At 31.8% G+C, this 14987-nt stretch overlaps 1 protein-coding gene across 10 annotated transcripts in view; it reads right to left on the minus strand.

Annotated features, from left to right (window-relative positions):
* Positions 1-1917: 1917 nt before the first annotated feature.
* The window catches only part of LOC139491298 (unconventional myosin-VI-like), a 45502-nt gene continuing 32432 nt past the window's right edge, over positions 1918-14987 (minus strand). For 8 of the 10 annotated variants that reach the window (XM_071278913.1, XM_071278908.1, XM_071278907.1 and 5 more), the window contains 10 exons: positions 14787-14927; positions 13817-13893; positions 13204-13282; positions 12942-12991; positions 12393-12497; positions 11964-11984; positions 10222-10325; positions 8437-8571; positions 6282-6494; positions 1918-5180 (listed from right to left, as the gene is read on the minus strand). In XM_071278913.1, coding sequence (XP_071135014.1) covers positions 4993-5180; positions 6282-6494; positions 8437-8571; positions 10222-10325; positions 11964-11984; positions 12393-12497; positions 12942-12991; positions 13204-13282; positions 13817-13893; positions 14787-14927 — 1113 coding nt within the window. In that variant the 3' untranslated portion in view covers positions 1918-4992. The remainder of the gene's footprint in view (positions 5181-6281; positions 6495-8436; positions 8572-10221; positions 10326-11963; positions 11985-12392; positions 12498-12941; positions 12992-13203; positions 13283-13816; positions 13894-14786; positions 14928-14987) is intronic. The other 2 variants (XM_071278911.1, XM_071278916.1) reach the window with 1 other exon arrangement.

Below are 14987 nucleotides of genomic sequence, written 5' to 3' on the forward strand. Positions count from 1 at the left end.
GACGACCAACATATGTTTACGAAATTCAAATCTTCGTTTGTTCGATGAACAACGATTTTAATTTCACATCAGTGTGCCCGGGTAGTTTAGGTAAATTGCTGTGTATGTCTTTAAATAGTTTGCGAATGCGCAAATTGATAAACACATTTGTTTCATAACCTTGAAAAATGTTATATCAAACCAATTCATAATACCATTAAAAGTCCAAAAACACTACGTAAATAGTAAATAGTTTAAATGTTTATGACTTTTGTGTTAATTTTGTTACATTTTCGCGAATGCGCAAAATATTTATTTCTATTAATACGTCACATGAAAGGAATGTAGCCACCAAACCTGATAATATTTTTCACTAAAAGAAGTTCAAAGAAAAAGTTTTTGAAGAGATATTTGACAGCGCGTCATCTCTACTTTATCAATGGACTCCATTTTTACGATTGTGAAAATTGATAGTGTAATTGGGAGATAATGTTTACGAGGTATAATCCTGACTGTACCATATTTAATATAAACTGTTTTTACTATCATAAGATGCATCTGAATATTCAAAGGGATATGTATTGAGTCAGATGTAGAATGCAGTTGAGCAATCACCTACTTATGATGGAAGATCTTTGCGTGGCTCTGAGCTAAGATGGCATATTACAGAAAAAGGTTTAGCTCAAGTTGATGGTATACAAAATTATTTAAGACTTTCAAGGTTGTCTATGAAGATGGAGTTTGTAACTTCAAGGATACAACTGTAAGATAATCCATTGTGTTCATTTTAATTCCATTTTTCGAAATAATATGTCCTAGATATTTAACTTCTTTCTTACATTTTGACGTTCTTAAGTTGAAGGTGACACTTCGTAAATTCAGAAAAGTTCCTCAAAGTACTTTGATAAAAATCATAACATCATTAATGTAGACTAACGTAATTTTGAAAATTAGATTTTTAAGTACTTCGGTCATTAAACACGGGAATGTCATTGGTGAATTCATCATACCAAATACTAGTCAGTTGAACCTTTTTGTGTGATTAGTGCACTTTTGTATTTTGTAGCAGGGTCTAATGGTACCTGCCAGAATCCAGAACAAAGGTCGATGGTCGATTACAGCTCTGGCTTGGCATCAGCTAAGATATCCAAAATGTTAGACATGTGTAGAATTCTAATTGAAAAATTGTAGTACTAATAGTGTCTTTCAATTGTTCCTAGACTTTACTTTTTTTGCAGCAATCCATGTCATATTAAAGGTGCGTTTATAGCTTTAGACAAAAATTAAACTATGATTATATTTGTTTCAAATCAATTAATTAATAAAAGCTAATATTTGTAATATTTCCATAAGCAGTCAGTTTGGTCCAATTTTGTTAAAATAAGCTCAAAAACATTGCTGATGTATTATTCACTTGCAATATAAAAAAAAAAGAAGATGTGGTGTGATAGCCAATGAAACATCCGTCCACAAGAGACCAAAATGACACAGAAATTAACAACTATAGGTCAACGTACGGCCTTAAACAATGAGCAAAGCCCATACCGCATGTCAACTGCTATAAAAGGCCCCAAAATGACAATGTAAAACAATTGAAACGAGAAAACTAACAGCCTTATTTATGTACAAAAAAATGAACGAAAAACAAATATGTAACACATAAACAAACGAATATCACTAAATTACAGGGTCCTGACTTGGGACAGGCACATACATACATAATGTGGTGGGGTTAAACATGTTAGCGGGATCCGAACCCTTCCCTAAGCTAGGACAGTGGTATAACAGTAAACATAAGAACAAACTATCAAAATCAGTTGAAAAGGCTTAACTCGTCAGATGGACAAAAATACAATTGGAAGTCAATTTTTCAACCTCATTGAATCTATATCCATGTAACCTTCTGGTGTTTGTGGTATTAAATATAACTGAAGTAAATAACATTTTGTTCTTTTAATTTCTTAATCTTACCAAACATACACATCTCAAAACAGAAGAACAAAACAATAAATTTACTACATCTACAAATGTCACAGAATTATCACAAAATCTAGCACAAATCATGTAAGAAATGCTGGTAAAACAAATATACAAAATTTCTAGTAATTTCACAATTTTTACTTTTTTGTTATTGATTTTTTATTTGAATATGCATTCTCCAAAACACATACTAACATTTAACAAAATAATTACTGGGAACTATAAAAACTGTGACTTGAAGAAATTGAAAAAAAAAATGTGGCATAAAAATTTTCAAAAATGTAACATGTCCCTGTTTGACAAGAAATAAAATAACATTTTGGCCCCCATTTGCACAATACATGTATCAAGAATGAACCTGTACATTTATGTCTGACAAACAACATCTCTTTATACACAACCAACAAAAACATAAATTCACAGAAATAAACGATAAATGAAAAACAGAAATTAATAAGTGAGGTCAAATTTACCATACACATTTTTGTAACCAATTAAATGACAATATGTAAATTTGAAATTATCAAAATTTTCTGTGGCCAGCCACAACCTTGGATTTCTTAGATGTAAAACACATTTAATTAACTAGTTAGAATATATTTTCAACAATTATCCTAAATTTTATTTCATCCATATACACGTCAGGTCAAAATTTGATAAAACATGATGTAAAATATTCTATATATAATTAAAATTTTGCGCTTATGTAAAATACCTTTACTTTATTTTTGTATACAATTAAAATATGAAAAGCTTTTTTGAGACAGCTGATTATAGAAGGTCCCACAACCTTAATTTTGAAGCACTTCTCTAATATAATAAAAAAAAATAAGGGGAGAAAACTCTTATATATTAACTTTTTTTTAAAACCATTTTGAATGCTATCATCATCATCTGAAACAATTCAAACTCCTTGGCAATAATCACAAGAATGCCATCAAGGCCTTTTGGTCCCCATATGTATATTTATATATGTATATATGTCAAAAACAAGTAAGAATATAGCAAGAAATTGTAAACAACATTCAGGGTTTGGTCTTTTTAAATTACATTTGGTTAATTATATATGTATGTAAACGACAAAAAATATCTAGTACTCAATTCAGTACCACACTTGGAAGAAACAAAAACAATCACAACTCTCTTTTACACTAACTTGTAATAAATTACTGGTCTTTGAGTATGTACAACAAAATCTGGAAAGTTGTTTCATTTAACCATATACAAAAAAACACAATACTAAGTTATTCATACAGTAGATGCATGTTTTTTTTTTTTGTGATTTTCTAATTTTCTTTTCACAAATTCCCAGCGGTTTAGTTTAAAATTATTTTTTTAAAATAATATAAGTTACTCACAAAACTTAGTTGGTCTACAGTACTTTATTAAGTTTAATCAGTAACAATTTCATTTTGTACTTGATTTTAAACTTGTTTATTTTGATTCATGTTAATCTATCAATTATAAGTTGCTTGATGTAATCAATATATTTTTCCCCTGCTAAATCTGGACTACAAATGCTACACAACTTCATATCTCTTCCTTCTTTTTTTTAAACTGAATGATTGTCTCCTATTTTCATTTAAAATTAACATTAATGATACAAACTTAAAATCCAGACATACAAAGCATTATCATACATACAACCAAACAGAATTGTCACATACTATAAGAGTAAAAAGATCAATTTGTATGAATTTATTAATGTGAAAAACTTAGTTAATTTGCTGAAAATCTGAATAAAATGTTAAGTTTGGTTTGTGAATGAAAGACAGATTAATGTGAGAACTTTATATTTAGCTCCTCTGCAATTTTGAAGGATACAATAAATTTTCAAGAAGATATATTTTAATATCTGAATTTAAAAAAATAATATTTATAGAAATATTTTGTCAGCATACTCACAACACTCAAAATTTGAATTTAATCTATAGTTTCAGTTCTTATGAAGCTGACCAATGAAATTCAACCTTACATACAACACTAGAATTGTAAATTATATGTTAACTTGATTAATTCAATTCTTACTTTCACTAATTGTTAATTCTTAAATGTACTTGACAGCCAAGATAAATAAAGCATTTTACTCAGGTCTAAAGCATCTAATTTTACATCTTGAATATTTTTTAAATGCCAAAAAAAAATGGTGAACAAAATTTGATCATTTATTGATTTTATTTTATTACAAAAAAAAGCAATATATTTTTTGCTATAACTAGATGTAATATTATGATGTTAGGTATCTACCAAACATGCCAATGAAACACCTAATGACCATATGTATTCCCAAACTATAACTAACGCTTTCAACAACCATTTACTACTTTGTAATTCAAAAATATCTCCCAAAGACCTAAAACCCATTGAAATGAATTTACGGAAATGAAACAAATAATTCTTTGTAGAAATGTTTAAAAATATATATGAACAATATACAAAAATATGTAACAATCAATCTCACCACAAAACAGATATAATTTAACAAGTCATTTCAACAATAAAAGCAACAATCTGCTTTACATTCATCATTTAAGCTTTTGAACTTTTGAACTTTTGTTTTGAGAATACTGATGTCCATTGAATTAATAAAAAAACATCAGTACTAATTAAATGCTTTCAAACCCATCACGATTTAACTTTTCAGATACCAAAAGAGCAATATGTTTTGCATAACTTGAGTAATTCTGCAAAATCCTAGATTTCTTCCAATATCATTTGACTGGCTAATTTCACTATAAAAAAGTAATATTTTAGCATGTTTCTAGTCTAATTTTGCTTAAAGTACATTTCAAACAGTTTTCAGCATCTCATGTAAAATTCATACAAAACTAACCATCCTAACCATTTTGACATGTACAATTTCTTATAAAACTATATAAAAATAGAACAGGTTGTTAAAGTTTCTCTACGAAAGGTTTTCAGTTTAAAGGTTTCTATCTTACAAGCAAACATTCGATAAATATCACAATATAAATTAAAAGCAAAAAAGTATCTCAACAAATATATAATTATGTGACCTAAAATTTGCCATCATCAGTTGATTCCAAGTCTTTTCTGTAGAAATTTAGAGGACACTCTTTTAGCATGTTTCTGCATGTACTCTCTTCCTCCATATTGCCCCCATTCACCTTCAAAGTCTTTGCCTAGGATTTCTGCACCTTTCTTACGGGTCAGTCCAGTCTCTTCTAGCTTCAACTCACACATTTGTAAGTCGTCTACACCTGAAATGAACAATTGATATGGTAACACATGTATGACAGCTGACACAGCAGTGATATGGAATTTTACAAAGAACTGAAAAGGGTAATACAGGCACAACATTTCTATTTTTCATACAATTTATTCATTATCAGTAAAAGAACTGAGATATATCAGCATGTGTACTCAGTTATTTTAGTAATAGGAGGACTGTATATATATATATCTGGTATAAACATTTAGAATCATTGCAAGGTATTCATGTTATTCAGATAGGATTCACCAGACTTTGACTTCATTTAACAGTTCAGTGATCAACACTTAAAATAAGGTCAAGGTCAGATAAACATCTTTTAACCCTTTCCTCCATAATGACGCCTTTTGACGCAAACCCCTTTACTCCATAATGACGTCTTTTGACGCCTGTGTAGTACCTCAGTTGAAATGCTCTGACTACGAAATGTCTGGATCAGACTTAGAAAAAATAGTATCCAATATGAAAAGGATATTCATGAGAATATCTGAATTGAATTTCATTGATCAAATATTTGTTTTCACAATGCATCAATACTTTAAACCTGATGATTTTTTTTTATTGAAAAAATCCTATGCGAATCTAGTATGTAAAAAAAAAATCCATGGAGAAAGGGTTAAATCATTCTTCCCACCAACTATAGTTGACCTTTTGCAGATAGTTTTGGAGAAACTGACCTAATCATGAAAAATGAACCATGAAATGAAGTCATGGTCGGATAAATTCTTTGTGATAGACATGTATACATTGCAGTGTTTCTATATAACAAAGATAGTAGCATGTCTCAGCTGAATCACGCCTCTTGGTGCCTCTTGGTGCGGGATTTTCTTGCTGTATAAAAGACCCATTGTTGGCCTTTGGCGGTTTTCTACTCTTTTTGCAGGTTGTTGTCTCTTTGACACATGCCCCATTTCCATTCTCAATTGTACTCTTTCTTTGTTACAGGCAAGGTATTTAAAATAACTTTTTTAACCAACAAAGTGCATGCCAACACAAAGGGTCTTGTCAACTAATTATGTCAGTAGCATTAATTCTTAGTTTGACAGCAGAATTCAATAACCACATTTTGAGGGATAACCCAATTAAATACCTGCAACCATAAGCATTGGTGACTTCTCGGGATAAATTTCCATTTGTCTTGCAATCCATTCTCCATCAAAATGTGCATACCACATGCCATGTTTCTTCTGTGCTTCTCCACGGAATTCATCCGCTGGTCGTGCAAATGGTATCTTGAAGAATCGTTGTGCTGGAGTGTTAGCTTTAGGTGCTTGAGCTTTGGTAGCTACTGCGGGTTCATCAGCTGTAAAGTGAAAATAGCATTAGTTCAATTATTGCTTCTATATAAAAAAGAAGATGTGGTATGATTGCCAATGAGACAACTGTCCACAAGAGACCAAAATGACACAGACATTAACAACTATAGGTCATTGTACGGCCTTCAACAATGAGCAAAGCCATACCACATAGTCAGATATAAAAGGCCCCGATATGACGATGTAAAACAATTCAAACGAGAAAACTTACGGCCTTATATATATATAAACAAGAGTGCACACGCTGAAATGTCTCGCCTTCTATACTAATCATTGATATTATGTTGATAGTCCTAAGTATAAAGCTAAGCTTTATTACAACTGTCACATAAACTTAACATTAACCAAGATAACTAAACAAAGACCAATGAACCTTGAAAAAGAGGTCCAGGTCAGATGAACCATGCCAGGCAGACAGGTACAGCTAACAATGCTTCTATACAACATATATAGTTGACACATTACTTATAGTTTAAGAAAAATAGACCAAAACACAAAAACTTAACACTGTGCAATGAACCGTGAAAATGAGGTCACGGTTAAATAAAACCTGCCTGACTGACATAAAGATCATAAAATATTTCCATAAACCAAATATAGTTGACCTATGGCATATAGCATTAGATAAAAAGACCAAAACTCAAAAACTTAACTTGGACCACTGAACCATGAAAATGAGGTCAAGGTCACATGACATCTGCCCGCTAGACATGTACACTTAACAATCATTCCATACAACAAATATAGTAGACCTATTGCATATGGTATGAGAAAAACAGATCAAAACACAAAAATTTAACTATAACCACTGAACCATGAAAATGAGGTCAAGGTCAGATGACACCTGCCAGTTGGACATGTACACCTTACAGTCCTTCCATACACCGAATATACTAGCCCTATTGCTTATAGTATCTGAGATATGGACTTGACCACCAAAACTTAACCTTGTTCACTGATCCATGAAATGAGGTCGAGGTCAAGTGAAAACTGTCTGACAGACACAAGGACCTTGCAAGGTACGCACATATCAAATATAGTTATCCTATTACTTATAATAAGAGAGAATTCAACATTACAAAAAATTTGAACTTTTTTTTCAAGTGGTCACTGAACCATGAAAATGAGGTCAAGGACATTGGACATGTGACTGGCGGAAACTTCGTAACATGAAGCATCTATATACAAAGTATGAAGCATCCAGGTCTTCCACCTTCTAAAATATAAAGCTTTTATGAAGTGAGCTAACACCGCCGCCGTAGCCGCCGCCGCCGGATCACTATCCCTATGTCCAGCTTTCTGCAACAAAAGTTGCAGGCTCGACAAAAATGAACAAAAAACAAATATGCAACACATAAACAAACGACAACCACTGATTTACAGGCTCCTGACTTGGGACAGACACATACATAAATAATGTGACGGGGTTAAACATGTTAGCTGGATCCCAACAGTGGTATAACAGTACAACATAAGAATGTTGATCATCATGATCATCATCCACATCTTTTATGTCAAGTATTAAGGTGGCATGCTAAAACTGTGCATCCATTAGGTTAATTGGAGGATTTATTGATATTGACAAGCTTTGACATGAATTTAGGATGTTACAGCTACAGAAACTTAACATGAGATTAAAAATATATTATCATGAAAAGAATGTTTTGATCTCTGACAACATACTGTTCTTTTGATTCTTATACCTTATAGCGGGTTATTTTTGCGGGATGCAAATTTTTGCTTCTTTTCACGGATAGTAACAAAATCGCCAAAATAAATTCTGCCAATTTAAAATGGCCCATGCAAAGGTATTGATAAAAGTTTTAAATCTGACAAAATATTTCATATATCTTATTCAATGAAAGTCGCCAAATTTTACACCTGCCACATTAACTTGCTATATGTTATCTATGAATATTCAATACTGACCATGTTGTAACACCTCATTAGGTGCTCTCTCATCGGTCTGGCCTTCAGATTTCTTCTTATTTTTCTGTTTCCATGAATGATAGACTTTAAGACGACGATGGAATTCTTCTCTGCAAGCATCGAGTAACTCAATGTCTATAATAAATCAATGTCAATCATATAAATCATCTATTTAAAAAAAATATAAACTTTGCTTAAGGCTATACTAATCTATTGACATTTTTCTACAGCCAATATCAACAAATTACAATCCACAAAGCAAAGTATGAAACAAATACACCAGATCTAACGGTAGTGATAAAATGTAAAAAAAAAAGGTTCTACGTGCAGATACAGGATTTTTTAAAAGGGGTTGTTATTCTAGAAAAAAGTATAAAAGTGTAGAGAGGAACAAGACAAACCTATTTTGGGGTCAATTCAAAGCAACACATTTTTTATTACAGAAATTTTAAATCAAATTGACCAATTGCAAGAAAAATTTGATAAAAATCTTGTCTTTTAATTACAAGGCTTCACTGAGGAGCTAGTATGTTAAAGGTTTCAAGTAATAAAGAAACCACCTTAATTGATGGTTTCAAATTTCATGATTTGTGGAAAAACAATTGATCTATGGATTTTAAAATAAATCTAAAATCTTAAACGGTATATATTTGGTTCTAAATAATAGTAAAGATGACTTTAGTCTTTCTTTTTTGTGCATTTTCTTGCATATTTCAATGTCATAATTCTATAACAAATCGGTATAAAGAGTTGATAGTTCAATATGCTGATTGACCTCAGTGATTGATTGATTGTTTGTGTTTTACACCACTTTCAGCACTTTTTCTATATTGTAGCAGTCAGTTCTTTTTGGTGAAGGAATCCGAAGTGCCATTGAGAACCACATAATGTTAATCCTAGCTATATATATAGCTAATGAAGATGGAAGTTGAGCACAACTGCCACATGCAATTTCCAACTCACAACCTCAGTTTTGAAAGCCTAGTTGTACAGCGAATTAACTCTTTTGACCATTCAGTAAGGACTTTGATTGACATTGTGGCAACTAACATAACTCATTCGTAAAACACTCCCACTATCTTTGTCTATGTTAGGTGGACTGTGAAACTGGGGTCAAAACTCTAATTTGGCATTAAAATTAGAAAGATCATCTCATAGTGAACTTGTGTACCAAGTTTCAAGTTGTTTAGACTATAACTTCATCAAAAACTAACTTGACCAAAAACATTAACCTGAAGCTGGAAAGATTGATTGATTGCTGGTTGCTTAATGTCCAGTGGCAAATATTTCATGCATATTCAGGACGAGAACAAGTTAACAATAAATACAATAGGTAGGTCTTTTCATAACAGAGGCCATTTTGGATGATGGTCAGGGAAATTTAGACTGCCACTGGAAAATGAGGGTAAATTGGACAGGTTGGATAGGGACAGAAATTTTGACTTGCCACAGGCCACCTATGGACCCTCAAAGAGTTGTTGCAAGGGTTCTTAACGTGCAAAGAGCGTGGCAATCTCTTTACACAAGACATCGGATTTAACGTCCCCATTCTGACTGGACGTGACTGCAAACTTTTAAAATACATCCCTCACAGCCAAACGGACGCCCCACTTCGGCAAGCGTTTTACTGATGGTCGGGAGAAGACCAAGGGACCATATTTCTATTCCCCAGTCACCCTTGGGGTTGAAGCTGGAAAGACGGACGACTCACAGACCAAAACATCATAACACATAATGGGGAAAAAAATGGAAATTGGTCCATAAGTATTGAATAGTTCAGCTTACCACAAGAAGTGTTAATGGTATCTCTAAGTTCAGCATACTTCCATTTGGTTAGATCATACTTCTTAGATAATGCCTCAGCACGTTGACTCCTGAATTCTTCAGACCTAATAAAACATTTATGAAAAATTAATTATACAAGTTTATGTTATAGTGACCCTTGAGCATTATCATCCAAGTGTTATTGCCATTTTATATATGCTGAAACAATTCTTAAAAGTTATTATTAAAACTGAAAATGATTAAGTTGAAGATTCCATATCAATTGTTCAATTTGATTCAGTATATATTTCTGTTCCTTATATATTTTGTGTGATTTTTGTTTAGGAATATACATCAACTTCTTAAATCTATTCTGAATATATAAAGGAACATAACTTTTTATGATAACAAAATTATAAGCTTCAATTCACTAGCAAAAGTATATTATTATAAATGCTGAACTTAATATTTATTGTTAAACATATGTCAATGGAAAACTACAAAAAATATGAAGTTAATTACCATTTAAAAAGAAAAAATTTTGAGTTTCAATTATTTTTATACAAAAAAATCCGGAGATCAATAAATATCTACAAAGTGCAACCACAGTACTAGTGCTGGCATGTGGCCACTTTAAAACTAGCTATCTATTGTTTGCAAGCATTCAAAAACAATTGAAAAATTCATGCTAGGATTTTTGGTTAAATGCCTTTGCTTGTCAGACCTCTGTTTTCGGCATTTCTGGTGCTTTGGGAAGTGTTTGAATGGCTTGAAATGGTTTGATTGTCAGATCTTAGGTTTCTGCATTCCTTGTGCTATAGGTAATATTTGAATGGCTTGAAAGGGTTTGATTGTCAGATCTTAGGTTTCTGCATTCCTTGTGCTTTGGGAATAAATGCATGGCTTGAAATGGTTTGATTGTCAGATCTCTGTTTTCTGCATTCCTTGTGCTTTGGGTAAAATTTGAATGGCTTGAAAGGGTTTGATTGTTAGAGTCATCATCTCAAGTTTCTGCATTCCTTGTGCTATGGGTAGTATTTGTATGGCTTGCAATGGTTTGATTGTTGGATCTCAAATTTCTGCATTCCTTGTGCTATGGGTAATATTTGAATGGCTTGAAAGGGTTTGATTGTTGGATCTCAAATTTCTGCATCCCTTGTGCTATGGGTAATATTTGAATGGCTTGCAATGGTTTGATTGTTGGATCTCAAATTTCTGCATTCCTTGTGCTATGGGTGATATTTGAATGGCTTGAAAGGGTTTGATTGTTGGATCTCAAATTTCTGCATTCCTTGTGCTATGGGTGATATTTGAATGGATTGAAAGGGTTTGATTGTTAGAGTCATCATCTCAAGTTTCTGCATTCCTTGTGCTATGGGTGATATTTGTATGGCTTGAAAGGGTTTGATTGTCGGATCTCAAATTTCTGCATTCCTTGTGCTATGGGTGATATTTGAATGGCTTGAAAGGGTTTGATTGTCGGATCTCAAATTTCTGCATTCCTTGTGCTATGGGTGATATTTGAATGGCTTGAAAGGGTTTGATTGTCGGATCTCAAATTTCTGCATTCCTTGTGCTATGGGTGATATTTGAATGGATTGCAATGGTTTGATTTTGCATGGCATACTCTGTTGTGCCAGAAAATGATATTAAGGTTCTGCTATCTTAAATTCTTTTTTAGGAGATCTCTTTTTTTATTTAAAAAATTTGAAAAGACTGAACAATATCATTTTAAGAAGCATGCTCAATTCAATGATGTTTACCCTGCAGAGCCTCCTGTGGCACTGTTAAGATAAAATAATGTATACACAATAGCAGCAAAATGAAATAAAAATACTTAATATAAATTGTGTTAAGAGACTAAGGTATAAGAAGATAAAAAGTACAAAAATACATGTTACATTTCACTTAAATATTGTTGCAACCGTATGTTACAAGATACTTAATATATGTTGTATTACATTCAAGGAAAACCAAATGAACGCTATTCCAAAAGTTATATGTGGGTATTTTAAAATGTTTTTTTTTCAGAATCCGCCCTTTGAAACTCCACAAATTGAGAAATTATATCTATGTTTGTTATACATGGCCTAATTTTTAAAGATATAAATTTTAAATTAGTTTTCAAATACACTCAGTCTGATTAAGTTGCTTTGGAAAAGCCAACAAACGTTTTTAATCAATGGCCTTACCTCTTTAATGGTGGAACAACGACATCTTCAACCTCATTGGCGTCCTCAGCTGCAAGACGTAAGGCCAATTCTCTGTCTCGTCTCTCTTGTTCCAATACATGTTGTCTACAAATACATACAAGTTAGACGAGTGCCAACCAAAATGGAGAGTATCATTATTTATCGATCTTATCAATCTATATTGCTTTAATGATGTTAATAAAACCACAATTTTTTATCAAGAAACTGATCAATCGACAAAACACATGCTCTTGAACTGTGAAATGATGCATGATATTATGAAATTCTTATTTTCAAATCAGGTCTTAACACATATTTGATAGGAATAATTGGCTTTAGATTTGTTAATGGTATGTTAATTTTCTACTAATAGCAACTATCAACGGTAGACCTAATTCTACAACAATTGCTAATATGCAATCATTTCTGTGTAGAAAACATCCTGTATATAGCCCTTCATTTTTCTGATAATTTAATGAAATCAAGCTTTTAACTTTCTGTTATAATTACAAGCACTATAACGGAAATGTTAGATCCATAACCAAATACCTCTGTTTGTTTTCTTCTGCTTCTTTTGCAAGTTGATCTTTCATTTTTTCCTGCAAAGAATAGAGTAAATACTTTATTATTATAGACTGCAGCATACAATATTTCTAAAATTATATCTCCATGACATGGCACTTTTACCAAGCTTATGGATTTTGAGAATTAATGAGGATTCATACAAATATATTTTTTGCCATGTTTACGCAGTGAGTCTTTTAAAACCTAATTCAGAATTTTGTATATTGTAAGAGCAACCATTATTTACCTTCTCCTTCTTTTCCTTTTCTTCCCTTTTCTTTCTCTCTTCTTCTTCTTTCTTTCTTTTCATTTCCATTTCTGCTTTTCTGCAATTACAATATTATATTTATAAGTCAATTTAAGTAAAGTATACATTTTTTCTTCAAATTAACTTTCTATGCTAATGTTGCAGTAGCAATATAACATTAAACCACAAATCTGTGGAAATTGCTAAATCTAATGTTTCTTTCTCATATTTTGTATATATTTTATTTATCTACAAGTGATACCTGTATGTTAAGTTCACCCTCAAAAAGAGAAAAACTGATCTTGTAAGTGAGATGACCTACAAATTGAGGATCAAAATGCATGTATGTTTCTACAAAAAGTGAAGTTTTGGTTGACCGGACAAGACATGTTTTCACTTATTAGAGGTGACCTTTAAATTCAAGCCTAGCATTTTAATCAAGGGGTTTCAATGTTCATTTCATGTGTAGAGTTCATAAAAAATAATATTGCACAATATGTTTAATTTTTCTCCAAAACACATAGATGAGCTGTCTCATTGGCAATCAAACCACAATTTTTTTGTTACATGATATATATATTGTGTCTTTTGAATTTATCTATTAATATCTTACAGTTTCCTGGCTTCCTCTTCTTCTTTTCTCTTTCTTTCTTCTTCTTCCTTCTTTTGTCTTTCTCTCTCCATTTCTTCCTGAAAACAAACGAAAACCAAATACTTATTTGTTGAATATATCTGCTATATGTCATTATGACAGATAATGATGACTTTACACTAAATCCTTTGGATGTTGGGTGTGTACTGATTGATATTTTAGTCTTAGATACATGATCTTTTTTATTTGTTGTGTGCGTTTTGTGCTGTGATGAATTTATATATACCCTGCCACCTCCGGTTTGTGTTTTTGTTAGATATTCTTCATCTTAGTTATTTCATTGCAATCATACCAGAGTTCCTTATTTTTATATCAACCTTATACTCAATTTACAACAAAAAATAAATATGCAAAATGAAACAGAATTTGGTACCTTTTGTTGTCTGTATAATTAACAGATTTATAATGAAAGCACATGTCATTTGATAAATGATGAATTATATATCTAAAGTCATTGATAACTAGCTTTCCTAACTTAAGGTGATAGTAACACCTTGACTAAAATTAATTTGGATTGTTTGAATTTCATTAAATTTTGACAAAATATTTACTTTGACCCTTTGACAATAATATATAAATTTCAAAAAACTTGAACCACATATTTTATGCGAATAAATTTCATTGGATATATAGCAGATTGATAAAAAAACTATAATTTTGATCATTGTGATTCTTAATATTTCCCTAACAATGAGAACATGATTAAAACGTTCAGCTGGTATTTACAGAGTTATCTCCCTGTAGTGTTATGTACCACCTTACAAATTCATTTGATCCAGGTTAGGTTACTCGTGTCTAGTTTTAGATCTCAGTAATTTTTACTTCTTTTCTGCAGCCAAGTCTTTTAATATAAAGAAATTGACTTTTTGCAGGAACAGACAAACACTCTTCAACATTTGACATTTTACAAATAACAATTCCTGGTTAATACCTGTATTTTCTTGAGTCTTTCTTGCTCTGCAGCCACCTTTTCTTTCTCCATCTCTTTCCTAAGATCCTGCATGGTTTGGTCCATCTGTGTTAGGAAATGGTTGTATTGGGACTCCATCTCAGTCTTCTTCATCTCCGTTGTCTGAAATAAGAAACAAGAAAGTGTCCATAGTACAGTGTTCAGTGGACCATGAAATTTGGG

Source organism: Mytilus edulis, chromosome 10, assembly GCF_963676685.1.
Source record: "Mytilus edulis chromosome 10, xbMytEdul2.2, whole genome shotgun sequence".
NCBI lineage: Eukaryota > Metazoa > Mollusca > Bivalvia > Mytilida > Mytilidae > Mytilus > Mytilus edulis.